At 40.5% G+C, this 26,279-nt stretch overlaps 1 protein-coding gene and 1 long non-coding RNA gene across 3 annotated transcripts in view; both read right to left on the minus strand.

Annotated features, from left to right (window-relative positions):
* Positions 1 to 462: 462 nt before the first annotated feature.
* LOC121697051 lies at positions 463 to 16,919 on the minus strand. Of its 2 annotated transcripts, none has more exons than XR_006026381.1 (3): positions 16,816 to 16,919; positions 10,720 to 10,845; positions 463 to 802 (listed from the first exon to the last, which is right to left on the minus strand). It is a non-coding gene; the product is annotated as an uncharacterized LOC121697051 (long non-coding RNA). The 2 variants fall into 2 exon arrangements; XR_006026380.1 differs by lacking the exon at positions 16,816 to 16,919 and adding an exon at positions 12,096 to 12,141.
* A 1,845-nt stretch (positions 16,920 to 18,764) lies between these two features.
* Positions 18,765 to 26,279, minus strand: part of LOC121697870 (fatty acyl-CoA reductase 1-like) — a 47,169-nt gene continuing 39,654 nt past the window's right edge. Inside the window, exons 6-9 of the mRNA XM_042079657.1 lie at positions 23,558 to 23,729; positions 22,502 to 22,631; positions 21,963 to 22,090; positions 18,765 to 20,803 (exon numbers count right to left, since the gene is read on the minus strand). Coding sequence (XP_041935591.1) covers positions 20,641 to 20,803; positions 21,963 to 22,090; positions 22,502 to 22,631; positions 23,558 to 23,729 — 593 coding nt within the window. The 3' untranslated portion in view covers positions 18,765 to 20,640. The remainder of the gene's footprint in view (positions 20,804 to 21,962; positions 22,091 to 22,501; positions 22,632 to 23,557; positions 23,730 to 26,279) is intronic.

A 26,279-nucleotide genomic window follows, 5' to 3' on the forward strand; every position in this document is an offset into this window, starting at 1 on the left:
GTTTCTTGAGATCAAACACCTGAGTAAAAGTCTTTCCACAATCTGATGTCTTTCCACAATCTGGTGATATGGCATTTCTCCAGTATGCATCAGCTGGTGTCTCTTGAGATGAGCAGACTGAGCAAAAGTCTTTCCACAATCTGAACAGTGATATGGCCGTTCTCCAGTATGCATCCTCTGGTGTTTCTTGAGATTAAACACCTGAGAAAAAGTCTTTCCACAATATGAACAGGGATATGGCTTTTCTCCAGTATGCGTCCTCAGGTGTGCCTTGAGGTTAAACTCCAGAGTAAAAGCCTTGCCACAATCTGAACACTTTGTGTTCTTTGACTATATTGCCCTTCTATGCTTTTATTTGTTATTATCGTTTGGTTTTGTTTATGTAAAGCACATTGAATGACCTCTGTGTATGAAATGTGCTATATAAATAAACTTGACTTGACTTGACTTGACTAACACTTATATGGCTTTACTCCAGTATGTGTTTTCTGATGGATAGTGAGGTTTCCTCCGCTTTTGAAACCCTTCCCACATGTAGTACACTTATATGGCTTTTCTTCACTATGTGTTCTCTGATGGGCAGTAAGCCATGATCTTGATCTAAAACTCATTCCACACTCTGCACACAGATGTGGCCACCCCCCAATATGGGTTCTCTGATGGTCAGTAGGAGCTGAGCTTGATCTGAAATCCTTCCCAGATGTAGTACACTGATATGGCTTTTCCCTAGTATGTGTTGTCTGATGTGGGTTGAGATCTGACTCCCTCTTGAAACTCTTCCCATTTGCGATCCTTTCAACAACTGCAATATAAGAAAATGATTAAAACATCTATCTATCTATCTGCATCCTATGATTTCAATATTCTCATCACATATAATAAAAAGAATATATAGAACTCATCACACTCCTCAATGTTTTTCTATGGCAACATTTTAAGAATCAAACTTGTAGGAGAGGAGTCATCATGGTCACTTTGTCTCGACACATTGTGTTCAGATTATTTTTCTCATTTTGGCAAGTAGCCGTAGGCTATAATAAGAGGGGTCATGTATTGTCCGCTGGTTAGTATTGGAAGATAAGTCCCGACCATATATATATATACAAATATATACAATATATATATATATATTAGTGCTGTCAGTTAAACGCGTTATTAACGGCGTTAACGTAAACCTATTTTAACGGCGTCAATTTAACGCGAGATTAACGTTCTTTTTGGTTAAACAAACTTTGTAGTTTTTTCACATGCTGTTGCAACAACTAGTAACGTTAGAACAACTACAACACCACACTGGATTTAGCTAGACCGGAAACTAAACAATACGCACTGACGAATGGAATGGAACGTTGTATGTGCTGCATGTACACGCCCCCTTTTAGGGAAAAGATGACTGATATAATGGAAACCTAATGCTGCATCAAAGTGGGGAGCGAAAAGGGCTTATACTTACTAAATCTTGAAACAAACGTGAATAAAAGGCACAAAATAAGGTTGGTGTAAGAGTTATCTGTGTGTTTATGGGATTAATGTGACCATGTTCCTATGGTTTGCTCTTTCTAGTTTACAGGAGTGTCACGAATGTATCGATAGGCACAGTCAAACTGCCCGTGGCTGACTATAACTAAGTTCAGCAAGCTTAACTTTACGTCATAACATCAACTAAACATAAGTCACACGTTCATTCTATCACTTGTAATATGAACGTAGCCTATTTCCTACAACTACAGTAGGTGAGATAATTGGCTGAATTAACTGAAGTGTTACGACATGTAAGGTATAATTCTTCATAACTGCCGTGTTAGTAAAATGATAGAATGTCCTGTGAATTAAAAATAGATGTAACGTCAACGTGTGATTACTAGCTATCTATCAATGATATTAACTTGTTAACTTGTTTTCCTCTAAAATGGGGCGTGATGCAGATTAAATGTATCTTTATGATGATGCACCGTTAGTAGGCTACGTAAAGGCATGCTCTACACACTTGTTTGGGCTTACGAGCCGGCCAAAGAGTAGTAGCCTAGGCTGACGCATTAAATGTGTGCCGCCAAAGATTCTTTCACCGTCACTTGTTCTGTTATCAACATTACTCTTTGGCTGCTACTATTTGCGATGCACTCTGCTTTATGTCGACATTCATTTACATTAGATTCCATTCTTTTCAATACAACTCCGCACACCAGCATCGCACTTCGGCGCCGTGTAAATCACAATTCAGTTATATTTGGTCGACGCTGCTCCATAAAATCCATTGTTCATCCAGTGTTTGCCTGTTAAAAACTGATGGCGCTGATGTGTGTGGCAAGTGACAGTGCACCATAGACTGTAGGCCTATAAAATGGCAATGCACTCATGTTGAAAACTTCCTTATTTTCAACTGAACTCAAAGATAATGAATATAGTATGAATATAATATTTTCTGTTTGTTATGCCCTTTATAATGTGTGTAGGCCTACATTTTGTGCACACACTTCTGCGGTAGCATTTATTTCAGTTTATATCAGCTACATTTCTGAAGAATATTGTGTTGCCTCAGGTCTGCTGCACATCTTTTGAAATTTGATTTGAAATAATCTAATAGACCTACGTCTTAAAGTTTAGTTAATAAAGTAACTTGCTTTGCTTTCATTTGAATCCCAATCAAAATACACAATAATTGCTTTATTGTTAATATGGACTCCTGGAAAGTTCAGAAATGCAAAATAATAGACATAGGCCACAGATATGACCTAGGGGACACGATGAAAATAAATTAACACTCCCTTCAATGTCAACACCTATTTCTTTGCATTGACGTATATACAGTAGAGCACATTCCTTGCTGCAGACATTACAGAGGACTTTATTTTCAACACTTTATTTTTATCAACACCATCAGGCCGTTTTTTAAAAGTAAATGTTTCAATCAATGATCCAGGCAGCACGTTTTCTTCTCTCTCCTTCATTTTACAGTCTAATTTTTACTGACTAGAACTCGGGGTCAAAGGTTATACAGAATCGATTAATCTGCACAAATTTTTTTAATCAGTTATTTTTTCTCAAATTAATTAATCGAAATTAATCAGTTATTTTGACAGCCCTAATATATATATATATATATATATATATATATATATATATATATATATATATCACCCTGTATATATATATATATATATTTATATATATATATATATATAAAACCCTGAATATATATGTCAAAATGTGAATATATATATATATATATATATATATATAAACCATGCATATATACAAAACATGTATATATGCAGGGTTTATATATATATTTTTTTTTTTTTACATTTGTTTATCGTTACCTAGCAACCACGGCTTTAAGATAATGCAATCTCGTGAAATGCGGTAGCACAGAGGAGCGAGATTTGACCCCAAGGATTGTTGTTTCAAATCCAGTAGTAATCATTCTGCTAATGTTAGTTTTGGACTGGATATTTACATGCCAACATAAAAGGTTGTAAAACACCATAATTCACAAAGTTATCTTTTCCATCAAAAAGCTTGTTGTAAAAGGCATAACTTGTTAGATTTAAGACCTACTGTAGGTTCGGCAACTCGGTGTAGAACCCGCATGATAGATGTGACGCAGATTTTGATATATATTCTCAGGTTTTGATATATATATATTCAGATTTTGACATATATTCTCAGGTTTTGACCTATATATTCAGGGTTTTGATATTCATGTTTTTGATCTATATATTCAGATTCTGATATACAGTGGGCAGTGCTTCGAATTGGCCAGCTTCACTCGCGGTCCGCGCGTGGGATCACGCGGTATCACGCGACTTTAATTTGTATTTTTCCAGTGAGACGCTGCAACAACCCAAACAACCGGTAGATGGCTCAAGTGAGCAGGGTGTCTCGTAAAAAGAAATGGAGCCTGGAAAATCCTACACAGACTTCACTACAGACTTTAGCAGACTGGTTTAGAAATAATGTAATAGCCAGAAATATGCCTGCCCTAATAAAGAAATATTTGGTTAACTGCGAGTGAATCCCGTTTGCAGCCGTAGAGACGCAGGACAAATGAAACATTCTGGTTTTCTCCGAGTGCAACGATGATAGACAGACATCATTTGGACAAAATATAGAGTATTAACCTCCGTTGCTCAGCCAAATGCCTTCCTGTTACGTCCTGTTATCACGGAGTTAGACCTACAGGCGATAAACGATTTTTGATGGTCACAAGTTTACTTCATTAGGGACTGTTCGTTATTTATTTAAGTGGCTACCGGAGGAGTTTGGGGAGCATTAGTCCAAAAAGACGTGACCCTCCCTCGCCAGCAATACATTTTTCTATGACCCTCCAAAGTGATTATGAAAAAATCACTGTCAACTTTTTCCGGGTTTATCGCCTACTGTATTTTAACGTTTTCACATATTTGGCCATAAGCCGTTTATCATAGGCTATCACGAAACCAAACTACAAAGGCGAACACTTTAACAGGGGGAATTAATTGGGCATGAATCATGCTGAACGCTATTTCACTACCTTAGAATAATAAGGTTCTATCTGCGTTTTGAGTAGGTACAACCGGGACGATTGAAACGGGGACGAATGAAACATTCCGGTTTTCTCCGAGTGCAACGATGATAGACAGTCATCATTTGGACAAAACATGGAGCATATTAACCTCCGTTGCTCAGCCAAATGCCTTCCTGTTACGTCCTGGTATCACGGAGTTACCAGCGATAAACGATTTTTGATGGTCACAAGTTTACTTCATTAGCGGTTTATTTTTTTGGATTATTAAAGAGTGTTTTTCATTAAAAGGTTTGACTTCGTGCTTATTCAGTAGAGCATTTAGTGCTCTCCCCAATCCCAGACGTTCACATTGCATGTTTGTTTGTAATGGATGCAACTGCGAGATAGGCTATGCGTTTGACAATAAGTTGTTAACAGAACCAAGACATATAGCCCAGCCGCAATCTAGGGACTGATCGTTATTTATTGAAGGGGCCACCGGAGGAATTTTGAGTGCTTCAGTTGGAAGTTGCATGACCCTCTCTTGCCTGCTAGAAATTGTTCAATGACCCTCCGACAGAATTGTTAAAAAAAGACATGACCCTCCCCTGCCAATTGTCTTCCGCCCGCGCCACAACCACACACTTTGTGATAACATTCTTAAATCAATCTTTCCCGTGAGCTTGCATGCTACCAGTCCTTCCTTTTCAAATGTGTTGCGCCTGTTTGCACAATTTCACAAATAATCATATGTGATTAATAGTATGACAAATAATCCCTGTGCACGGGGACCGAAACAATGCATGCCAACTTTTTCCGTGTTTATCACGTATTTTAACTTTCCCCGCTGTCTTGCCGTTTTAATGTTTTCCCGTAGAATATCCTATATTTTAATACTCTCATAACAGCCCTGCCATCGGGCCTGTCTCTGTGTTGCCCTGTTGCTACCCCTTGCCCTTCCAACGAAACAGATGTCTTCAAATCATCGTTTTCCTTGCTTGAAGGCGAACTTAGAGTGATGTTAACCTATTTAAGTTTAACGGCGCGATTGCCGTGAGAGCACGATTCATTGGCGCTTGCATGTTCGGCCTTATGTCTACGTGCGCACCTGAGGCTACTCAGCTGCAAGAGAAATAATTTCCCCTCTTTGTATGTTCACTGCAAGTTGGCCTACCATAACTTACCAACTCTGCACTGTAGACTGGCTATTTATATTTTTCTGTGAAATAAGCAAATGTATTTGTTCAACTTTATGAAGCAGAATTACGCATAGGGTACTTGGAACATAATACATTTGACAAAGGACAGATGAATGTTGCTAGTGACAAAATATTAACTTTCAGTGTTTTACGATGTCTTTGTCATGGGGAAGTGTTTTTCCCCATGCATTTATTCTAGGTTACTGTCAGTGACTGCCGTGAGAGAAGCGGGTTCTGTGTTTCGTTCATGTCAGTGACTGACGCGAGAGAAGCGGGGTCTGTGTTGTGTTGTGTTGCGTTGCGTTAATTTATTTTCATTGGGCATACCGTGCCGTGCCGTCCACAGCTCTTCAGTTCTGACAAAGACAAAATTACTCCTTAGCGCGTTTGTATGGTTATATTGCTTGACGGGGGGGTGGGGTGTCCCAAGCAGCTTTCAGCCATAAGGCTATTTTCAATTTCAATTCACCCGACACTAATATTCAAAATGTTGAAAACTATTTCGGCATAGCCTATAAAGCAGTTTAATTAAATGGAATGTTAGTTGTAAACAAACGAGCTACTTGGTGAGGCTTGGCCTCACAGATGCGCTCGTGCCTTAGATGGCAGGAAAAATCGTCACGATAGGCCTATTAACTAACCACCCGATTCACGTTGGCTGGGGGGAAGGGGGGCCATCAGACAATTGTGCCCAGTTAATCCGGCCCTTCCCCCAAAAAATCACACCTTCCCACCTCTGACAGCTTAAAAGAAGTCAAGAGGACTCCTTACTCACAGACCTATTCACAAACCTGCGGTTTTGAAATCCTATGCAGCTACAGGAGCTTCCAATCGCGAGGAAGCAATTTTGCATTGTAGGCATAACTAACATGCAATAACGCCGCCAACAACAACCAAAACTAGGCTAATCATTGTCAACATGTAAATTAAATGTAACATTATTGTGAATCAAATTAAAATGTTCTCTTTTGCAAACGTAGGCATAGTAACAGAATAATTTAATAATGTTACAAGATACTACATCAATCCATATGTTTCATTGGGCTACTAGGCTATTTGTTTTGCCTTGATTCATTTAGGCTAGGCCTTTTTATTCAGGGGCCATATTCACAAAGAATTTTAAGGCTAAAAGTAGCTCCTAACTGGCGAATTTAGGAGCAACTCCTAAAAATAATGGGCGTGTCACTCCTAACTTTAGGACTCCTAATTTTTTCACAAAAAGTAATTCATGAAGCATTTTAGACCTAAAAGTAGCACCTAAGTCTGGGACAGCTTAAGTCGAGAGGACTCCTAACTCACTAAGACCTATTCATAAACAGCTTTTTTGTGGCATTTTACGTTGCGATGTTTTGAAATAGCCTATGCGCAACAGGAGCTTCCAATTGTGAGGGAACAATTTTGCATTCATAAAAGGGATGCAATAATGCCACCAAGAACAACCAAAACTACTCATTGTTAACATGTAAATGAAATGTAACGTTTCATTGTAAATCAAATTAAAATGTTCTCCTCTTTGCAAACGTAGCCTAGGGATATGGTGACAGATTCATTTAATAATGTTGCAAAGGTAGGCTACTGCATCAATCCATAGGCCTATGTTTCATTAGGCTACTAAGCTATTTGTTTTGCCTTACTCTTTATTCATTTAGGCTAGGCCTTTTTATTCAGTTATTAATCATCTTCCGTCCTTCGCACTACTTGTGTAGCGCACGCATTCTCCGACCTGTCACCTGTCAGTCATCATCAGAAGAGAGGTGTTTGGAATTCCCGCGTTACAATCGTCAGCCAATCAAGGTGGTCACTTCAGTCAAGCTCGTGCATGAGTAATGTCGTCATCCATAGCCACGGAGACTCACTCCTAGTTTAGGAGTTGTCTGAAAGGCTTTGTGAATAACTTTTAAGAGAAAACTCCAATCTAAAATCTTTAAGTGCGATTTAGGAGTAGCCTACTCCTAGTAGTAAGATAAAAGCCTTTGTGAATAGCCTACGGCCCCAGTTATTCATCATCTTCCGTCCTTGTGTAGCGCACGCATTCTGAGACCCGTCACTCATCATCGTAATGGAGGTGTTTGGAATCATGCCCGCGTTACAATCATCAGCCAATCAAGGTGGTCACGCTTGCCCATTTACCCAAATTAATGGTCGAATATTACTGATGATCATTGTTATTTAAGAACATGCAGTGTGCATAGGGTACCAAAAACATATTGCTCGTAAAAAAGCAGCATAACGCACATTCTGGCGGGTCTGTTATTTACTGTAGGCTGCGCAAACCACATGCCTTTATTTTTGGCAAGCCAGCATTCATTCATTCATTCAACCTTTATTTATTCTCGGAGGGTCATTGAGGGAAACCCTCATTTTCAATGACACCGAAATTACAGAAGCGAAGCAAAGCGCTCCACAAACAAGACAACATTCGAGGCCTTCTGTTGAAGAATTTTATATAAAGCCTGCGCTGACAGTAATCCTCCTGCCCCTGATAGGCCTACCACAGCTGTGGATAGTGTGGAATGTTCAAGTAATAACACAATCCAATGTGTGTCTCAATTGTCCCCCGCTGACCACCTCACACATTTCTCTAGATTTTGCAACGAACTTACATGACACAATGCCATAAAATATGCCAGTTTTAGGACACAGAATAATGTTTGTAATGATACCAGGTAGGCCAGGTATTGTCGAAGGTGCATGGTGAAGTGAAATTCTTACTTTGGAAAACAAACATTTGCTTATATCATCGCCGGTCATCAGAATATTGCAACAGATTCTGTGTTCTGGACTGTAGGTAACTTGTTAAGCCAGTGGTTATCAAACTTTTATTTCATTCCCCACTGATCAAGGGGCATGACTGATGATAGTGGAGATAACGTGTTATCCCGAGGCTTTTGCAAGTCAGCATCTTCGACGGTAGTCTATTAAAAATATAAGTTTTCGATGTCCCAAACGGAGAGTCATACTTTGTTTTTAACGATCTCTATGCTACTCACAAAAATGTAGGCATGGGGACATGATGAAGTAGGTTATCCAACTGTCGTGTGTTAAATTATTGTGATTACGAGCCAGTGGTTTTCAAACATTATGCGTGACTCGGACATCTAACTAAATGCAACAGGCTCATATCGTCCTCGCATTCGCAAAATGAGGACCAGTGTTTTGTCAAATTGCAAATAGCTATTCGTTTTAACTATTTTTTATGATAGTAGCCTATACAAAAAGCACTTCATACTATCTTAATCTTGGAATATGGGGAGGGAAGTGGCGCGTCTGCAGTCAGCCAAATATGAATGTAATTCTGCGGCATAAAGCAGATGTAATTGTTTATTGTACAGAAAAATAAAAATGACATGTCAAGCAGTCAACTGACTACATTGCAGTCAAGAAGTAGGGCAAATTAATTTACGAAACCAAAACGTGGGTCATAGTTGTCTAAGCCTCTATTGCGTAGCCTGTTAAAAACGTCGCCAGATAGTATTAAATCGGCAACAACATTGTTTTCTGCAGAAGCCTACCCAAGGCTACAGATTAATTCTGAACAGTTATTTCTCTACTGGCTCAATTATCACACCACTGTTTTGATTTGCGTAGTTGCGTTAACCCCAACACTGACAATAATGTAGACAGCAAATTTCGATTTCGATTTTTGGTGTAGTCAAGCCTTAAGCCATACCCAAGTAGCCTAAATCGAGGTAATTTTTAATTATGCATGATTTATTTTGTTATTGAATTCGTAGGCTGGGATTACTCTCGGCAACAATTATGTAAGGGACGGCAGGCAGAGCGATGTACAGTGGCAGAGCGACGCACAGTGGCTGAAAGTGGTACTAAAGCTTCACGCAGCTTCACGCCGCGTAATGCGCGAATGAAGTGGTCATTTGAAAGCGATGCCCACTGTATATATATTCAGACTTTCATTCCATATATATTGACATTAATTTCCTAAATGGCATTATATATAGATAAGCATAAGTATACTCTTTTAATCCCGTGAAGGAAATTTAGTCTCTGCATTTATCCCAATCCATGAATTAGTGAAACACACTCAGCACAAAGTCAGCACAGAGTGAGGTGAAGCACACAAATCCCAACGCAGTGAGCTGCCAGCTACAGCGGCGCTCGGGGAGCAGTGAGGGGTTAGGTGCCTTGCTCAAGGGCACTTCAGCCGCTCCTACTGGTCGGGTTTCGAACCGGCAACCCTCCGGTTACAAGTCCGAAGCCCTAACCAGTAGGCCACGGCTGCCTATATTGCAGGATGTGACGGTCCTGTGTGTGTAGACTATAGTCAGTAACTATAACTAGGTAAAACCGATTGAACTAGGTAAAACCGATTGTTTTCATTTTTTTCCCCCGTACCAACAGTACTTGGTGTCCTCATGAAATTTCTCCTTTAGGTTTGAGCAGCAGTTGAAGTTGAAGTTAGTTGCCCTCATCTGTGCTCGATTTGCAGTTAAAGGGGAACTTGGCAACTATTTCAACGTAATAAACCTGTTTAGAAATCATTTGGATGGTTAAATGACCTGTTCCGGTGAAAATGGTGACTTTCCCCGCTGCGCCTAGCGTCCCCAGGCGGAAAACCAACCTTGCAACATTGAGACTACCGTCCCGGAGAGAAGTGAGAAACAAAAAACTCTAAGAACTCTTTAAATCGTGTTTCTTACCTTGTAACATCCACATAGTTCTGCCAAACTTATGCTAACCGTTCGCTAGCTTGTAAACAAATCCATGTGCTTTATCGTTACCTTTTCCCACAGTTTGAAATAGCATAATGCACAATTTCTCCAGCAGAGGGGGAAATCCTGCCAAGTTTCCCTTTAACAGTAACTCAGCACAACTGAAAAGCTGCTCACAGGCAGCTGAGGTAAACTTTTGTACAGTGTACAGTGTGCAAATGTTGGAACATTGGCAGTGTATGGCAAATGTGGCATCTACCGTAAAAGTAAGTAAGTTAAAGTAAGCTACTACAGTTCTTAGCCTTGTCTGGGTTCCGCCCAATTAAAACAGTCAAGGACTGGTGTGTGTGTGTGTGTGTCTTACTGATCTCAGGCTGTTCTGCATCTCCATTGGTCTGCATCAGCATATCCGTCCTTTTCTGTCCTTGTGGTCTACAGCAGTCCACCAGCACCACTGATACCCTCTTCATCTGGGCCAGAGACATGGGCTCTGTAGGGGATGGGTCAGTTTTGAATTTGACTACACCGTAAATGTTGGAGCATAAATTGTATGTTGGAGTATGTTGGAGCATAAATACTGAAAAAAACTGCTTGTGAAACCCAATTGTTATTAATCTTATATTGATACAAACATTATGTTGCCATTGTTTTTCATAAATTAAATCATTTGAAACTAATAAGAGAGGAGCTCTTTTCCAAAATGCTATAAATCCATTTCAATAGTTTTTACGAAAATGTAATTTTTTACCTAGACCCACACATTTTGAGAATATTCAATTTATCCTGTTAAAATGTTTTTTGGCTCAGTTTGAACATGTTGAACAATGATTATTAAATCAAACAACAATATTGTTGATGATAAATTCAAAGTTAATTTTATTTTATTTTTCAAAATGCTAAATCCATCCATTGTTTTCCAAACATTGATGGATTGTTCTTCGTTAAAATACAGGGTGCATAAGTATTCAGATGACCAGCCCCCCCCCCCCCCCCCCCCCCCCCTTCTCAGACAACCTACAGCTTCTCTCTCCCTCCTCTCTACACACACACACACACCTCCCCTAGACCTGCTCTGACATAGGCTACCATAACAACAAGCAGATAATGTTCATTTTGTTTTTTTGTGATTTTCTTTGTCCAGTCCAGCGTTTTCTACCCCCAGGTGTAGGCATCATTGGCTCAAGGCCATCAAAAGTGTTTACACAGTTTAAAGCACTCATTTTGAACATTTAAAACGTCTGTTCAGAGCGCCGTCTCTCACCGAATTCTGATTAAAGTCGCGTTTAGGCTAAAGGCTACATTTTAAACAAAGAAAGCGATTGCGAATATAGCGATTTGGCATGAAACTTTAATGGAGCAGTGAAAAAGTTTCAGTACAAAACAGCAAAATGGCATGACAAACGCTTATCGCATTTCGGAAGAGCTCTTTACTATTTCAAGATACCAAAACAAATTTGCTTAACACACTGGCAGGCAAATTTGTGTGTTTTCTTGATAATTGTGTCTATTTTATATTTATTTTATATTATATTTTATATTTATTTATATTAAAATTTAAGTGCATGGTTGCTAACAGGGGAGCACTGATGAAGTCAAGGGCAGGGCAGGAGAAAACAAGTGTAGGCCTAAATAATGATGTGCACTTATTTAAGTATTCCCACGAAATCGAATAAACAATCCTATTAACTAAAAACCCCCTCCAGGTTTTCCTAATACAAACATGTAGGCTAAGCATCTTACTTAAAGTAGGCCTAGAGGAGGAGTCATCGTGGTCATATTCTCCAGAATAATTTTCCTCTTTAATTTCCACTGGTGTGAATTCCTCTTCTCTGCGGTCTCTGCTGCTGGTAGATGATGTTTGTGTCTCAGTCCTGCAGTCATTTTCCAATACAGTCTTATGGAGAAAATAATCAAACTCCTCTTTTTTGATCTCCTTCCCTGGTATAAGTGGTTCTGTCATTTCAGAATTAAGTTCTGCTGTGCCAAAAAAAATCCTCTCTCAAACTTTCCTTCAGTGTAAAGATAACACAATGTATCTAACAAAGTCCTTGTGGTAGTAGGCTAACATACACACTTCCAGACCAAGGGGGCAGGCGAATTCCCGGAAGTAGAAGAATCGACGTAGGCTGGAGGGACCACCTCTCTGCTAACTCCCATAGAAGTCCATTCATTCTAGGATTTTTTTGAAATACCATAACTTCATATAACATATATCCTGTGCCGATATTGTAGCTTCTGTGTAATCTACATAAACACTACAAAGGCAAAACAGACTCCATTACCTCGTCCGTAACGTTGGTTATCCGTAAGAAGAATAGTTAGCTTGTTCGGTTGGAGGGAAGCTAGCTTTGACGTAATCTCTCTTTCGCGCCGTACGGAGATAACCGTATTGTTTGGATAAGAAGCTCAGTCCACCTTACTGTCTATGACGGTAACTCATAAGCAAAACCCATAGATATATCTATGAGCAAAACCTAGCATACACGACCGTATGTTAAGGTAAAGCATTACACAGAGGCAACCTAATAATAATAAAAAAAAGTAAACCTAATTTTTTTTTAAAAACGGCACTAATCATTTCAGAGGTTTTCGATGGATTGACCGTAGGTCGGAAAAGTGGAAAGAAGATTAGCTTCAAGGCTATAACTTTTTTGTTTTGTTTTAGCATGACTGTTTTTGAAGATGGTCATGTATGGTAGCTTCAACATTAACACGACTTGGTGAGAATGACAATAATACATAAATAAATGTTTAACTTTGATGACTTTGAAGGCGAAGGAAGTGTGAGAAGAATTTCTGTGTATCTATCATATGAGTTACAAGATTCAGTTCGATGGCTAACGTCACGAAGTTAAGTGTGAGTCTGCGCAGTACTGGGGGGACCAACTGAAAAATCGTTCTATTTGACTCAGTGCCCCCCCATTGAAAACGACGGAGTCTGTTGGTCCATTTCTTTTACTGTCTATGTTCCAGACTCCCTGTGACAACCACTTCTTCTTTTTTGGCGGTTGGCAAACAGCTTTTAGGTGCATTACCGCCACCTTCTGAGTTGGAGTGTGGGTCTGACCTTTACACCTCTAAATTCTATGGAATAACCCTGTTGCTTTCAAGTAACAAAAAATACATCTCATTGTTCCCCAGAATTTCTTTGCAATATATCAGTAATCTTCAGATTTATCTTTACTTCTGCTAGCTGTTCTATAAGTGCTTGTTGTTCCTGATTGTACTTGGGACAATGTTCTATAACATGTTCTATGGTTTCTTGACTACACATTCACAGTTACCATCAGCATGTTTTCCCTTTAGAACTAATATGCAGTCCTGTATGTCCATACCTCATTCTTGAGACAATATCCTCCTCCTGCTTGATTCTGCTGGTAGCCTACTCCTACTCCATCCAACATTCTTTTGAATTGCATATGTCTGCCTGTGACTTCATTGTCCCATATATACCCTAGTTTTAGCTTTAATCATGATTTTAATTTCTGCCTTACTATATTGTACTTGGACATTAATGCTGTCTTGCTTTGTTGCCTGTTTAGCATGTGTCTGCAATTTCATTCCCCATTACTCCTACATGGGCTGGGACCCAACCCAAAACAATGTTGACTGCTGACTTTATCAATCTATTTATTAATTGCACTATATCATAAACCAGTGGTTCTCAACCTTTTTTCAGTGATGTACCCCCTGTGAAATATTTTTAGTACCCCCTAACCAACGCAAAGCATTTTTAGTTCAGAAAAAAGACCTAAAAAAGAGCACTGTGACATCCGTGTCTAATTTATTAAACTTTGGAACCACGACTCCATAAATAAACTTCAACCACGACTCCATTGTTTGAGTTTTGACAGTGATTGACAGGTGATGGCTGGTGGCATGTGACAGGTTGGGTCGAACCATCCTGGAATGGGGGGGACTCTGGGTTTTTAGGATAATGAAATTGAATAGCCTACTGAAATATAATTTTATTAACTTTTATTAAATGTTCCTGAGATATTTATTACAGTTTTTCTCAGTCGCTTTGGTGCTTTTTGCAGATCAGAATGAAAATTCTCATAACTATTAGTTCAACCTCCACAACATTTAGTCATTTGTGCACATCTTAGTAGCAAATTCTCCTTCCTCTGAACAAATTGAAAATGCTTTTGGACATGTATCAGTTGCTTTCATACAATTCTCTGCTGTTTTTTAACATTATCATTTGCTTATGTCATGTCAGTCAAAATGAACTATACTTATGAATGCTGAATAGTCGTTCCCTATAAAACTAATAGTCTTCATTTCATTGCTTGAGTCATTACATACAAAATTGTTGAACTAGTTATCAAATTCTGTCACAATGCTGTAGAATTGCAAAGAGCATACAGTAAAAATGTACGTATTCAGTGTCTTGTACTCACTTACTCCCCTAACTACAGCAATGTGTAACTTTACTGTAGTTTTCAAATGGCTGTACAAGTAGTGTATAGTGCTGTCTTGAGCATGTTCAGGTAGTGTCACCTTTTTTTCTGCCCTTTTTTTGCATTGGAAAACACTGAGAGAACTGTCATAATGAAAACATGACCAAGCCATTTGACTATCTTGTTCATAAACGATGGTGTCAAGACTTGTCATTTTGATGACACTGACAGTTTCTTGTGAATACGTGCTTTTGAGGAATGGACTATCCATTTTGAGCAAGTGACGTGCTTTTGCAGGTCATCCACTAGGTTTTGCAGTTTGCACTAATTGTTTTGAGAATTGCACTAACTGCTGTGCAAATGTTAATAGTGATGTGAGAATAGCACCAAAGCGACTGAGAAAAACTGTAAATAATTGTTTTTAAAGTATTTTTGCATGGATTCTACTTTTTAAATCTATGTATATTTTATTGTATATAAGCTGTTTTTAGGGCATTTTCACTACCTTTATTCATAAGGATTTATTCTGGTCATTGTAAGTGTCACACACACATATTATTTATTGTTTTTTTCAGCAGAGTCTAGGCTATCCAGATATAATATATACAAAAAGCATATTATAAAAATTCTTATATTTTGACATGTAGGCTATCTCACCACAGCAAGCTCATAGCTCTACATGCATTTCATGTGTGTGTAAGGCAGACTGTCCTGAATCTGGCAATATCATTGCCATGGTGGAGGGATTCTCTGGGGCTGAGCAATTTACAGACATATGTGGTGTGCGCCTTACAGAAATAAATGCCATTTTTTTTATTTAGTGATTAAAAATGACCTTTCTGCGCTCCATATCTGTGACACCAACTGATCTGACCCGACTTTACCTTTACCCGAGTTTACGTGTGTGCTATGGTGTCTGCACTCATGATTCTCTACAACTTTTTACTGCATTGGGTTATAAAACAGACGAAATGACAGCAAAATAATAACTTCATATAGCTCGACTTACCTCACGTTTTTGTCTGTTTTTGTAGCAAAGCATGTTCCAACGCTATTGTGTGTTTCTCTATGGCAAAGAATGTTCATAATCCGGTTTTAAGATCCTACCAAATTCCTGCATGACATCCAATTCAAGGCTCACATTGCATCCCAATTTGTTCGGCAAAGAAACACCTTTTTTGCCTTTACTTTGTTCATGGCAATGCACACAAAAGAAGAGGTAGCCTAAACTATTGAAGCATCCTCAGAATATACTCGAAATATTTCTAAGTAGGCCTATGAAAAGTCATAGTATTACACATGGGTTTAGCTACCCTAAATCTGATTGCCTGGCTGGCATCAAGATAAAGACAGATTACATTTAACCTAGTAACAAACTGCTGAAATGCAATAATGACATTTCTGACAGAATATGTGATTTCACATCATGTTTTCTATAACTAAATATTGAGGAGTTGTGCTTCATCTATTTCAAGTCATGCCATCTTAGAAAATGTTGAGACAAGCACGTCTGATGTTTGTCATTTAGAAGTTAGCAAGCTAAAATAGTTCACTGCAGACTGCACTACAGATAACAACCGGAGGAAAGGCAATACGTTAATTACATTTCTGACAGAATATGTGATTTCACAACTTATTTTGTACAACTAACGTTACATATTGAGAGGAGTAAAAATATCGCTCAACTTATTTCATGTAAGAGAACGCAACTTAGAAACGCGGCGCCCATTGATTTATTCAGCTTTGGTTTGCTATAATACTGCCAATAATGCTTACCTAACAAGCAAATTGGTACTAGAAAACAAACTTACCTACAGGTTATATACTAACAGGTTTTTAAATGAAACTGTTAAATGAAAATAACTGACATCAAAAGCAAACGATAATATTGCAAGCAGTTCACAATTATTAGCTAAAGTTACGTGACGATGCACTAGCCCCCCCACTAAGCCATAATGTTGACGCTGATGAGAAAGCATATTACTGTCAAATAACATGATTTAAGGACTTCAAATTAAGATAAACCATAGCTAGAACCGATGTAAAAACAATATTACCTCAGTTTATCCAGCTTTGTGGTTTCCAGTCGAGGTAAACTCCAACTTAAGTGCAGGTGGCATCCGGATGTCCACGTCAAATGCACCGACTCAAGTAGGGTTGCCAACTTTCTGATATGAAAATAAGGAACGGGGTTAGTGGGGGGGGGGGTTTCGATAATACACTTCAGTACACCGGCATCCACTTCAGTTAGTGGGGGGGGGGTTGAAATTATGTATGTATTATTGTACTAAATAGTGCATCATTTTACAAAATTGTGAGCTATTATTTACTAAAATGCGCACATAATGTACTACATTCTATAGCCACTAGCCTACTCATTTTCTATCTGGTGCAAAACAAGAATCATTTCGATGCAAAAACACTTGATAAAGAAATAACTGTTTGTAGCCTATTATACTCAAACCAAATAACTCTGAAAACTGCTGGTGGATATGCTGTCATAGAAAAAAATATATTGAACATAGCAAGCTGCTCCAAAAGCTCTGAATTTGGTGAAGCCTTATTTTATTTCTGGCTTTTTTCTGTCTCTGCAGCAAGTAGGCTAGCCTATTTGTTTATCTTGCACAGATGCACTGTAAAATTCATGACAAGACATGTCATCTCACGCTACGCTATCAGCGTAATATACGTGACTCGCAGTGGCTCAAATGAAAAGTGCATTCTCTGTTGGGATAGTGATGACAGACAAACTGAGAGGTTTGTTATTTCATACAAATCGTGTATTTTTCGTTCATAGTTTAAATTATAATACTGATCTGTCATGGATTTGCACGAGTTGATTCTCAATAATACGGAACAAAATGCGTTCCGTATCAGTTCAATACGGAACACATATTTTTCCTTGCAAATACGGGACGATTCCGTATTTTACGGAACGGTTGGCAACCCTAGACTCAAGTGAAAATATTTTTTCAAGACATTTCTTCAAGTATCCAAAACATTTTCGCGCCATAAACCCCTTAACCAATCATATCAAATTGAAGCTTATGTTGTCAGCATTACGGGGAAGATTTCAGAAATAAAATCAGTCATTGGACAGCTGAGATATTAGACGATTGGCCATCGTTACTTTTGTAACGAAATTAGAACGGTCGGGCTCGTAAGGGATAAAGGAGACCTTTTTGTATTTAGAAGAAACAGACACTTGAGAACCTTCAAGGTATTCAAAAACACAAAACCACATTTTGAAGTGGTGACACCTCAGCCTGGCAGATCTATGACATCCTGTTTCCTGTGACAAACTTAGGCCTACATGTCTTTTCCATCGACGTTACCTGTTCTGTACCTCCTATTTGGTAGAAAGCATTCTACCAGTGCTACAGGTAGTGACGAGTGATGAGAGTGCATTAAGAATGACGTCTTTGAGCCGTGTAGATCACCAGCACTTCTCTCTCCCTTTTGAATTCTGTATCATGGGATTGGGTCACATGCACATCAACACAGAGGGTGCGAGTTTGACAGCGTGTTTTGATGACAGTGCACTGTGGCCAGAGCAAAGTCAGACGCAAGTGGGCAGAGTCAGGCCGAAGTTAATTAATAAAAGATAAACAGATAGATAGATATAGATAGATCAATATATACCACTGGATGCATGTGATTGGTTTATTCAGTTTCACTTCACCGCAGAGGTCTTGCCCATTTCAGAGTCCCTGCCTTGACATAGCTTCTCGCTACCTATAAACCTATGGAGCTGTGTGGCAAAAATATCATGTTCATATTATTTTTTTGTATTATTTGTATTCTGTTTAGTAATCAACAGCAAAAAAGAGGGAATACCCCCCCCCCCCCCCCCCCAACACACACACGTGCGCACACACACACACACACACACACACACACTGTTGCATTCCATTACTACAAAAGAGGTGTGGTGTGGCACACTATAAAGTGACAACTTGCACAGGCCTTTGATTTCTTTTAGTTTATTAGCGATTTTCCAAGCAGACTTCAATGAAGCATCTTCAGAGAGGGAACAGAGATAAGACAGTAAATTAACACTTAAAACCAAGGTCTTAAAAAAAAAAAAAAAAAAAAAAAATAGTTAATAAAAAGATGAAGGTGTTCCCCAACATTACAGTACAAGTGTCAGGCCCAGACCTCATGTGGTGTCCTATCATGCACTGTCGACAATGTAGTTTGGATGATAAAAAATAAAGGTGACCATCTTACTGTGTCATCGACAAACCACAGACTCACATAGAAACAAACCTTAACTAGAGATGCTACCACTGAATGCCAAGGAGGCATTGTAGGTGGAGTTCCGTCTTAGTGAAAGGCTTAACTGACCGTTAAACTGGGTTCACCCTACATGGGCCAAAGATGGATGCTGAATAAGGGTATTAGGAAGGTGAGTGCGGAGACTGCTCAGAATATATCAGAATATCTCTGATTAACACAGTTTTCTGTATCTTATTTTACATACAGCATCCCCCATATACACATCAGTCCACATTCAGACACATTATGAATCGTTTCTGCGTTGTTGTGTTGGTCAAAACAAACAAACAAACAAACAAACAAAAACGGAAGGAAGCTCTCTTGACATTAAATGAGGCTGCTGTGTAACCCCTTTGGTACTATTGTAATTACAACAATAATATATAACTATGAGTATTTACAGACTTCTCAAATTCTGTAGGTTTATTTATATATTATACACTACCATCGGCAACCATTAACATGACAAGCCTTAGTTTGACGTGATCATCATTTAGAAAGATGTAAAAGTAGTAAACTTAGTTTCAGTACAAACTGCTGTACAAACAGGCAAAAGGTGGAAACGATAAAACAAGTCCACAAGTGTCTGTTACACATACTGATATCAAGAGTGATAGTGGTTTGTTACGACAACACAAAAACATTAACAAACGTAGCAACTCCAATAATACATTATTTTTAGTACCATTGATGACACCTCCACTGATCAAGGAGTGTGCTTTACTTTTTTTAATCTTGTATTTTTTGGACATTAACCTTGAATGCAATGTGCTGTCTGTCCTTGGAATGGACCACAGTCCCCAAAGAGGGCTTGCAATCGTTATATATATAGGTGGGCAATCAATGTACTGGAAGGCAGAAAAGGACACTGTTTACAGCACGATAAAATGGTTCTTTTTCAACTTTTTGTTTCAAGATTCAGGTTAAACAAAACATCCTTCGGCAGAACAACGCCGTCATTATTCAAGTAGGCTTCAAAAAATCGTCCAAAGTGGCAAGGCATTGAATGTGGATGCATTACAATGACAGGATGATATCACACGACCGGAGTTACTCATTGCATATATATAATTATATAATCTGTCAATGTAAGGAAAAGCTGACATTAAAAAAGGGGCAGGGGGTTCTGAAATTTCAGGAACGAAGAATCAGGAATTTTCTGATTTTTAAATGATTGAGACTTAAGAACAGGTCAGTGCAGGAACAAAACAAGCAGAATCATCTAGAAAGAGATCTGGGGAGGGATGGCGTGAGTGCAAGATAAGACTGAGGGAAAAGATGACCAAGACAAATCCCTTCTTCAGAGTCCCTTCACCAAGCCCAGGCAGACTGCAGCTCCCACAATCCCCTGCTGCGCTCCCCCCCCCCCCCCCCAGCCCACCGAGCGATCTCGAGGTGTGGTGAGACTCATCATCAGAAAACCTTACGCTTGCGCTGTGCGTGAGGCCTTGGTCAGAGTTAGGAGTGGAGTGGAGGGTTGGGCAGGTGATTGGGGAGGGTGACCTGGCAGGTCTCTACAGGGCCTGGGGGGGGGTGGCCTGGGCTGATGGCTGGTGGAGAGGGGGGGGGGGGGGGCAGTGTTGGAGTTTTTTTGGGTTGCGTGATCACTTGGTCAGTGTGCTGGACGCTCGGAAGTAGGAGAGGAACTTGAAGCAGAGGCTGACCACAAAGTACCAGATGTTGCGCGCCATCTGGGAGCGGGCGATGAAGACGCGCCAGATGAAGACGACAAGGACAGTGTTGAAGGTGTAGCGGATATTCCTCAGTCTGAGAAAAATGAGGAGAGAGAGAAAGAGAGAGAGATGAAAGAAAAGAACAGATATTAGCCATAATTTAAGAGAAAACAAATTCAGTTAAAGGCAGTCAAAAGAAGCAACTTTAATCAGCTACAGTAATTCTAGCCCATAATCTCAAAGTGATGTGAGTTGTAATGCACTAACCAATAGATAATCAAGACTTCACAATTGGCTTTAAAACAAACTACCCTTCTGACTCTGACTGTGATTAATTGGTAGTGTTATTTTGCTTTTATTTAATTTAATTATAGTGCATGAAAATGCACTGTACTATTATCACTAGGCTCCTTTTTCCTCTTCTTCATATTCCACCACCACTTATTCATTTAATCAGCCATTTAATGTCCAAACTTCATTCAAACTTTGTAACGTAGGTCTTCCAAAAGACATCTCTGTTATGTGTTTTTCATACATAGACTTTTGTACACTTTATACTTTTTGAGATATTAACTTAAAACAAGCTTCTTTTTTTGGTGTCATCAAACATATAGGCATACAATTAAGTGGTAGGATAGTGGTATATGTGTTCAATGCATGTGTGTGTGCTTCTGCGCGAGAGAAACTGAAACCACTCGATAATGTTGGTATAACAAAGCTCTGCTTCAACCCATTGGAGTGAGGTAACAACATTTAATAGAACAAAGTTGATTCTTGCAACTTCCATAAAAACGGAGCAGAGACTGGATAATACATTGTCTAGCATTATTGTATAGTCAGATTTGAATATAATGTGGCCAAAAGCTATTTTAGCCTTTCATGTTGGTGGGCCCTATAACCCCAAAGTCTGCTATGATCGCTTGGTCAAAGAAGTTTGAGAAAGGCTGCATTAAACCAAGAATATCCTGTTTTTATCTTTTTAAAAAACAAGATGGTGGACACTTCTTTCACAATGTCAACCTAGCAACTACCATAGCAACCAACATGATTACCCTAGCAACCAGCATAACATCCACTTTATTTAGCAAAGGAACAAACCATGTCTACCTTAGCAACACCATAGTAACTATCTGTGCACTATCTGTTTCAACTATGCTATTTTACATCACATTTCTTTTTGCATTTTCATGCACTGGTAATTTCCTTGGAATTGTCTAGTTACAGTTTTATGTAGTCATGTCTTCTCCACTCACTTCCTCAGGTGCTGCCGCGCGGCAGGGATGTCCGACATGTCTTCATTCAGGACGTACTTCTTTGTCCCAATGCAGTAGTTTTCAATGTATTCAGGCCAGTTCAGCTGACGCACGTCAAAGTTGAAGGTCTGGAACACAGAATAACAATAACAACTTTTGAATAGTGAAAAGAAATGGATAGAAATAAAGAGAGAGTGAGAGAGAGAGAGATTTACATTTACACTTATTCATTTAGCAAGCGGTTTTATCCGAGTTTAAGTCCGACCCGGGTCATTTCCCGATTGCACCCCATCTCTCTCTCCCACTCACTTCCTGTCAGTCTCTCACTATCTTATCATAATAAAGGCAGAAAGCCCCCAAAATACAGATGCCATGCTTGATCCGCATCACATGGGCCACCAGAGAGAGAGAGAGAGAGAGAGAGAGAGAGAGAGAGAGAGAGATGCTTGATCCACATCTCAGGGGCCACCATACCTTGCGGTCCTCAGCGCTGAGAGAGAGAGAGAGATGCTTGATCCGCATCTCAGCGGCCACCATACCTTACGGTCCTCAGGGCTGAGCTGGCTCATCAGCATGTTCATGTTCTCCGAGTTCCACTCCCAGTCCTGGCTGCTGAAGTACTCCAGCAGGCCGATGGCCTTGTGCAGCCGGTTGAAGATCCGCATCATCCTTGGTGACAAACATATGGAGGTACTTCGACCTAATGTACTCTATTCTCCCTCAACTGCATAGACCCTGGTATAGACCCTTTCAACTGCATAAACAAACATGTGCGTTCCTAAGGCTCGATGGTGTTTTGAGACCCCAACGTCGTCTTCCAGGCAGTGCTGCCACCGTCAACTTAAAGGCACCTAACCCTAACCCTAACCCTAACCCCAACCCTAACCCATGCCTAATCCTAGCGCCTTCCAGGCAGTGCTGCCTTGAAGACAACATTGGGGGCTTAAAACACCAAGAAACGTAAAAGAAAGGCATTTCCGGTGGCACAGAAAACAACATTGAGCTAATGGTAACTTGGGGACAAAGCCGACATTGTATCCTGCATTGTGCTAAAGTCTGATTCATTTTCATTTCAAAGTATCTGTGTTGGTTTTGAACGTTTCAACCGGAAACTCTCTAGGAAAAGACTAGGGTCTAACACTTGATACTATGCCCTTTGTTATAGTCAATTCTAAGCTGCATTAAAGAAAAGGATAACTGGTCTTAGAAAAACACAATGCACAGGGAAAGACTTCCAAAAGAATTGCTTTCAAGAAGACAAATCAAATCAGAAATGTTTCTATGCCTCACTATTTTAGTACCTGCACTGGTGGCTATATAGACAACAGCGTAAAATGGGGTAACTGACTCCAAGGTTTCTCATTTCAAACAAAGTCCCGTTGAGGCTCCCCATTCTTTGGAATTCATTTCAAATAAAATGACACAGGAACTTTCACATCAGGAAGTGAAAGCACACATTGTGGATTTTAAACAATTGATATTGTGACGAGCTGGCCCATCAGCGCCATTTTCACCTATTTTGCTACTTAGAGGAGGCAAACAAGTGAGAGAAAAAAGCCTCCAGACACCCAGGGAGTGAGGCGGCTCTCTCTTACTGTGGCTTCTGCCCCGACAGACGGAGGAAGAGGTCATAGAGCAGCGCGGGGAACTTGTGGCTGACCAGGATCCAGTACTGGTTGATCAGGTAGTTGGACGTGATGTTGGCGTTGGGTCGTCTGAAAGCCTGCTCCAAGGGGTTCCTCTTGAAGGTGGACATCACATAGTGCTCTGTGTGCAGAATCAACACAACATGGGTTTGTTTTAAAGAGTTAGAACGAGGTCTGTGGGGAGGACATCTTCAAGATTCTGGTTTCAAGTGTGTAATGTGCTTAAAGAGACTTAGACGTAACTGAAACGGAGTAGTTGAATTCAGTGGGGTGAGGACATTGGACATTCATAACAGAACCTGTTGGAGTGATATTTCTGACAATTTCAATACATCTCTTTCATTTCATGGTGAGGTAACAGTATAACTTACAGCATATAACTTATATGACATGCAGTCGTATGGACCATGCAAGATCGTATCTGTTTAAAGGATCTCACACTATACTCGTATAAAATAACATACATTTGTGAAAACAAATGGGAGCACTGAGCAGTAAAACAGTGCCCAAAAATGTGCTTCACAGCAGCACCGAATCCAAACCAAAATTAAAGCAATTTATTTCAAATCTAAATGAAATATCAAACACATCGAAGTTCAGACAGAGAAAACATACACATTACTATTTACACATCATGCCATGGTAAAAAAAATAAATGGACCATATGGCCATGGATGTGAATAAGACAGTAAGAGAAGACTACTAAAACCCATAGTCCTATCTGGTGCATATACAGGGGAGGAAAACACTCATACACATCGATAATGAGGCTGGAGCCAGAGCGGAGAGAGTGAACACAGACAGGAAGACCCAGTGGAGGTGCTGTGTGATGCTGAGAGAGGAGAGGAGAGAGAGTGAACACAGACAGGAAGACCCAGTGGAGGTGCTGTGTGATGCTGAGAGAGGAGAGGAGAGAGAGTGAACACAGACAGGAAGACCCAGTGGAGGTGCTGTGTGATGCTGAGAGAGGAGAGGAGAGAGAGTGAACACAGACAGGAAGACCCAGTGGAGGTGCTGTGTGATGCTGAGAGAGGAGAGGAGAGAGAGTGAACACAGACAGGAAGACCCAGTGGAGGTGCTGTGTGATGCTGAGAGAGGAGAGGAGAGAGAGTGAACACAGACAGGAAGACCCAGTGGAGGTGCTGTGTGATGCTGAGAGAGGAGAGGAGAGAGAGTGAACACAGACAGGAAGACCCAGTGGAGGTGCTGTGTGATGCTGAGAGAGGAGAGGAGAGAGAGTGAACACAGACAGGAAGACCCAGTGGAGGTGCTGTGTGATGCTGAGAGAGGAGAGGAGAGAGAGTGAACACAGACAGGAAGACCCAGTGGAGGTGCTGTGTGATGCTGAGAGAGGAGAGAAGAGAGAGGAGCTCAGCGCTGGAGACGGACCCTGCTGCTGTTTCTGCTGCTGTGGTGGTGCTGATGAGGCAGGGAGTGCACTGGCCAACCTCTCCCTCCCTAAGGTGAGGATCACATCAGCCAGCGGCAAGCGGCAACGGCAAATGTAACGCAGCACTCCACACCACACAACATAATAAGTTTTATCTTGTTCCTAAGCAACACAAACAGTTTGTCAATTGAATACGCTTGCGTTGAGCCAAGTTCAACGCTCAGCTTGTTCAACGCTAGCATTACGCCAGCGGTGCCACCGTTCCGCTGCCGAACCATAGAGAACAATAGGAAACCTGCAGCTTGCCGCTGGCTAATGTGATCCCCGCCTAAGAAGCTTTAACTACAAGAACAGCAGCAGCAGCTGCCGCCTCTGGATGACCTCATGAGTTACATCACTGTCGGCATGCTCGTGAGGGTGGGGCTAAGGGGCCGGGATGGGGGAGGGGGGGGGGGGGGGGGGTGTGAGGGGGTGGGGTGGGTGGGAGGTTGCCGTGGTAACGGTCAGCCCCGGCAGCAGCGCTAAACCGATGCGAGGGGGCGGCCAGATGTGCCCCTGCTCTTGACCGAGTGCCAGCCAGACGGCCGGCCTTATCTGTCAGTCTGTCGGTCCACCCACCCTGCTTGCCTGCCCGTCAAGATGGGCTAAAAATTTATCAGAGAGAGAGAGAGAGAGAAAGAGAGAGGGAGAAAGAAGAAGTGGTGGGGGATTGAGGTAAGAGAAGCGAAGAAAGAGAGAGAGATAGAGAAAGAGAGCAAGAGAGAGAGAGAGAAGGAAGAAGTGATGGGGGATTGAGGTAAAAGAAACGAAGAAAGAGAGAGAGAGAGATAGAAAAGGAAGAAGTGAAGGGTGATGGGGGGATTGAGGTGAGAATGAGCAGGGGGAAGAGAGAGATAAAGAGATATAGAGATAGAGAGAGAAAGAGAACAAGAAAGAGAGAGAGAAGAAATAAGTGATAGAGGGATTGGGATGTGGATGAGCAGAGGAAAGAGAGAGAAAGTCCCCGCTGACCTTCTGGCGATCTATGTGAGCTCTCTGTTACCATGGAAACCAAAAAAACCCCAGTTGCAGCTGTGTAGATTGCCCACAACCAGGGGAGGAAACATTATATGTGTGTGTTTGTGTGTGCATAAGTGCATGTGTGTGTGCATATGTGTGTGTGTGTGTGTGTGTGTGTGTGTGTGTGTGTGTGTGTGAATGTATGTGTGTGTGTCTGTTTGTGTGTGTGTGTGTGTGTGTGTCCCTCTCTCCCCTCCCCTACCCTGTGATTAGCTTGATAGC

This window comes from Alosa sapidissima, chromosome 22, assembly GCF_018492685.1.
Source record: "Alosa sapidissima isolate fAloSap1 chromosome 22, fAloSap1.pri, whole genome shotgun sequence".
Classification (NCBI taxonomy): domain Eukaryota; kingdom Metazoa; phylum Chordata; class Actinopteri; order Clupeiformes; family Clupeidae; genus Alosa; species Alosa sapidissima.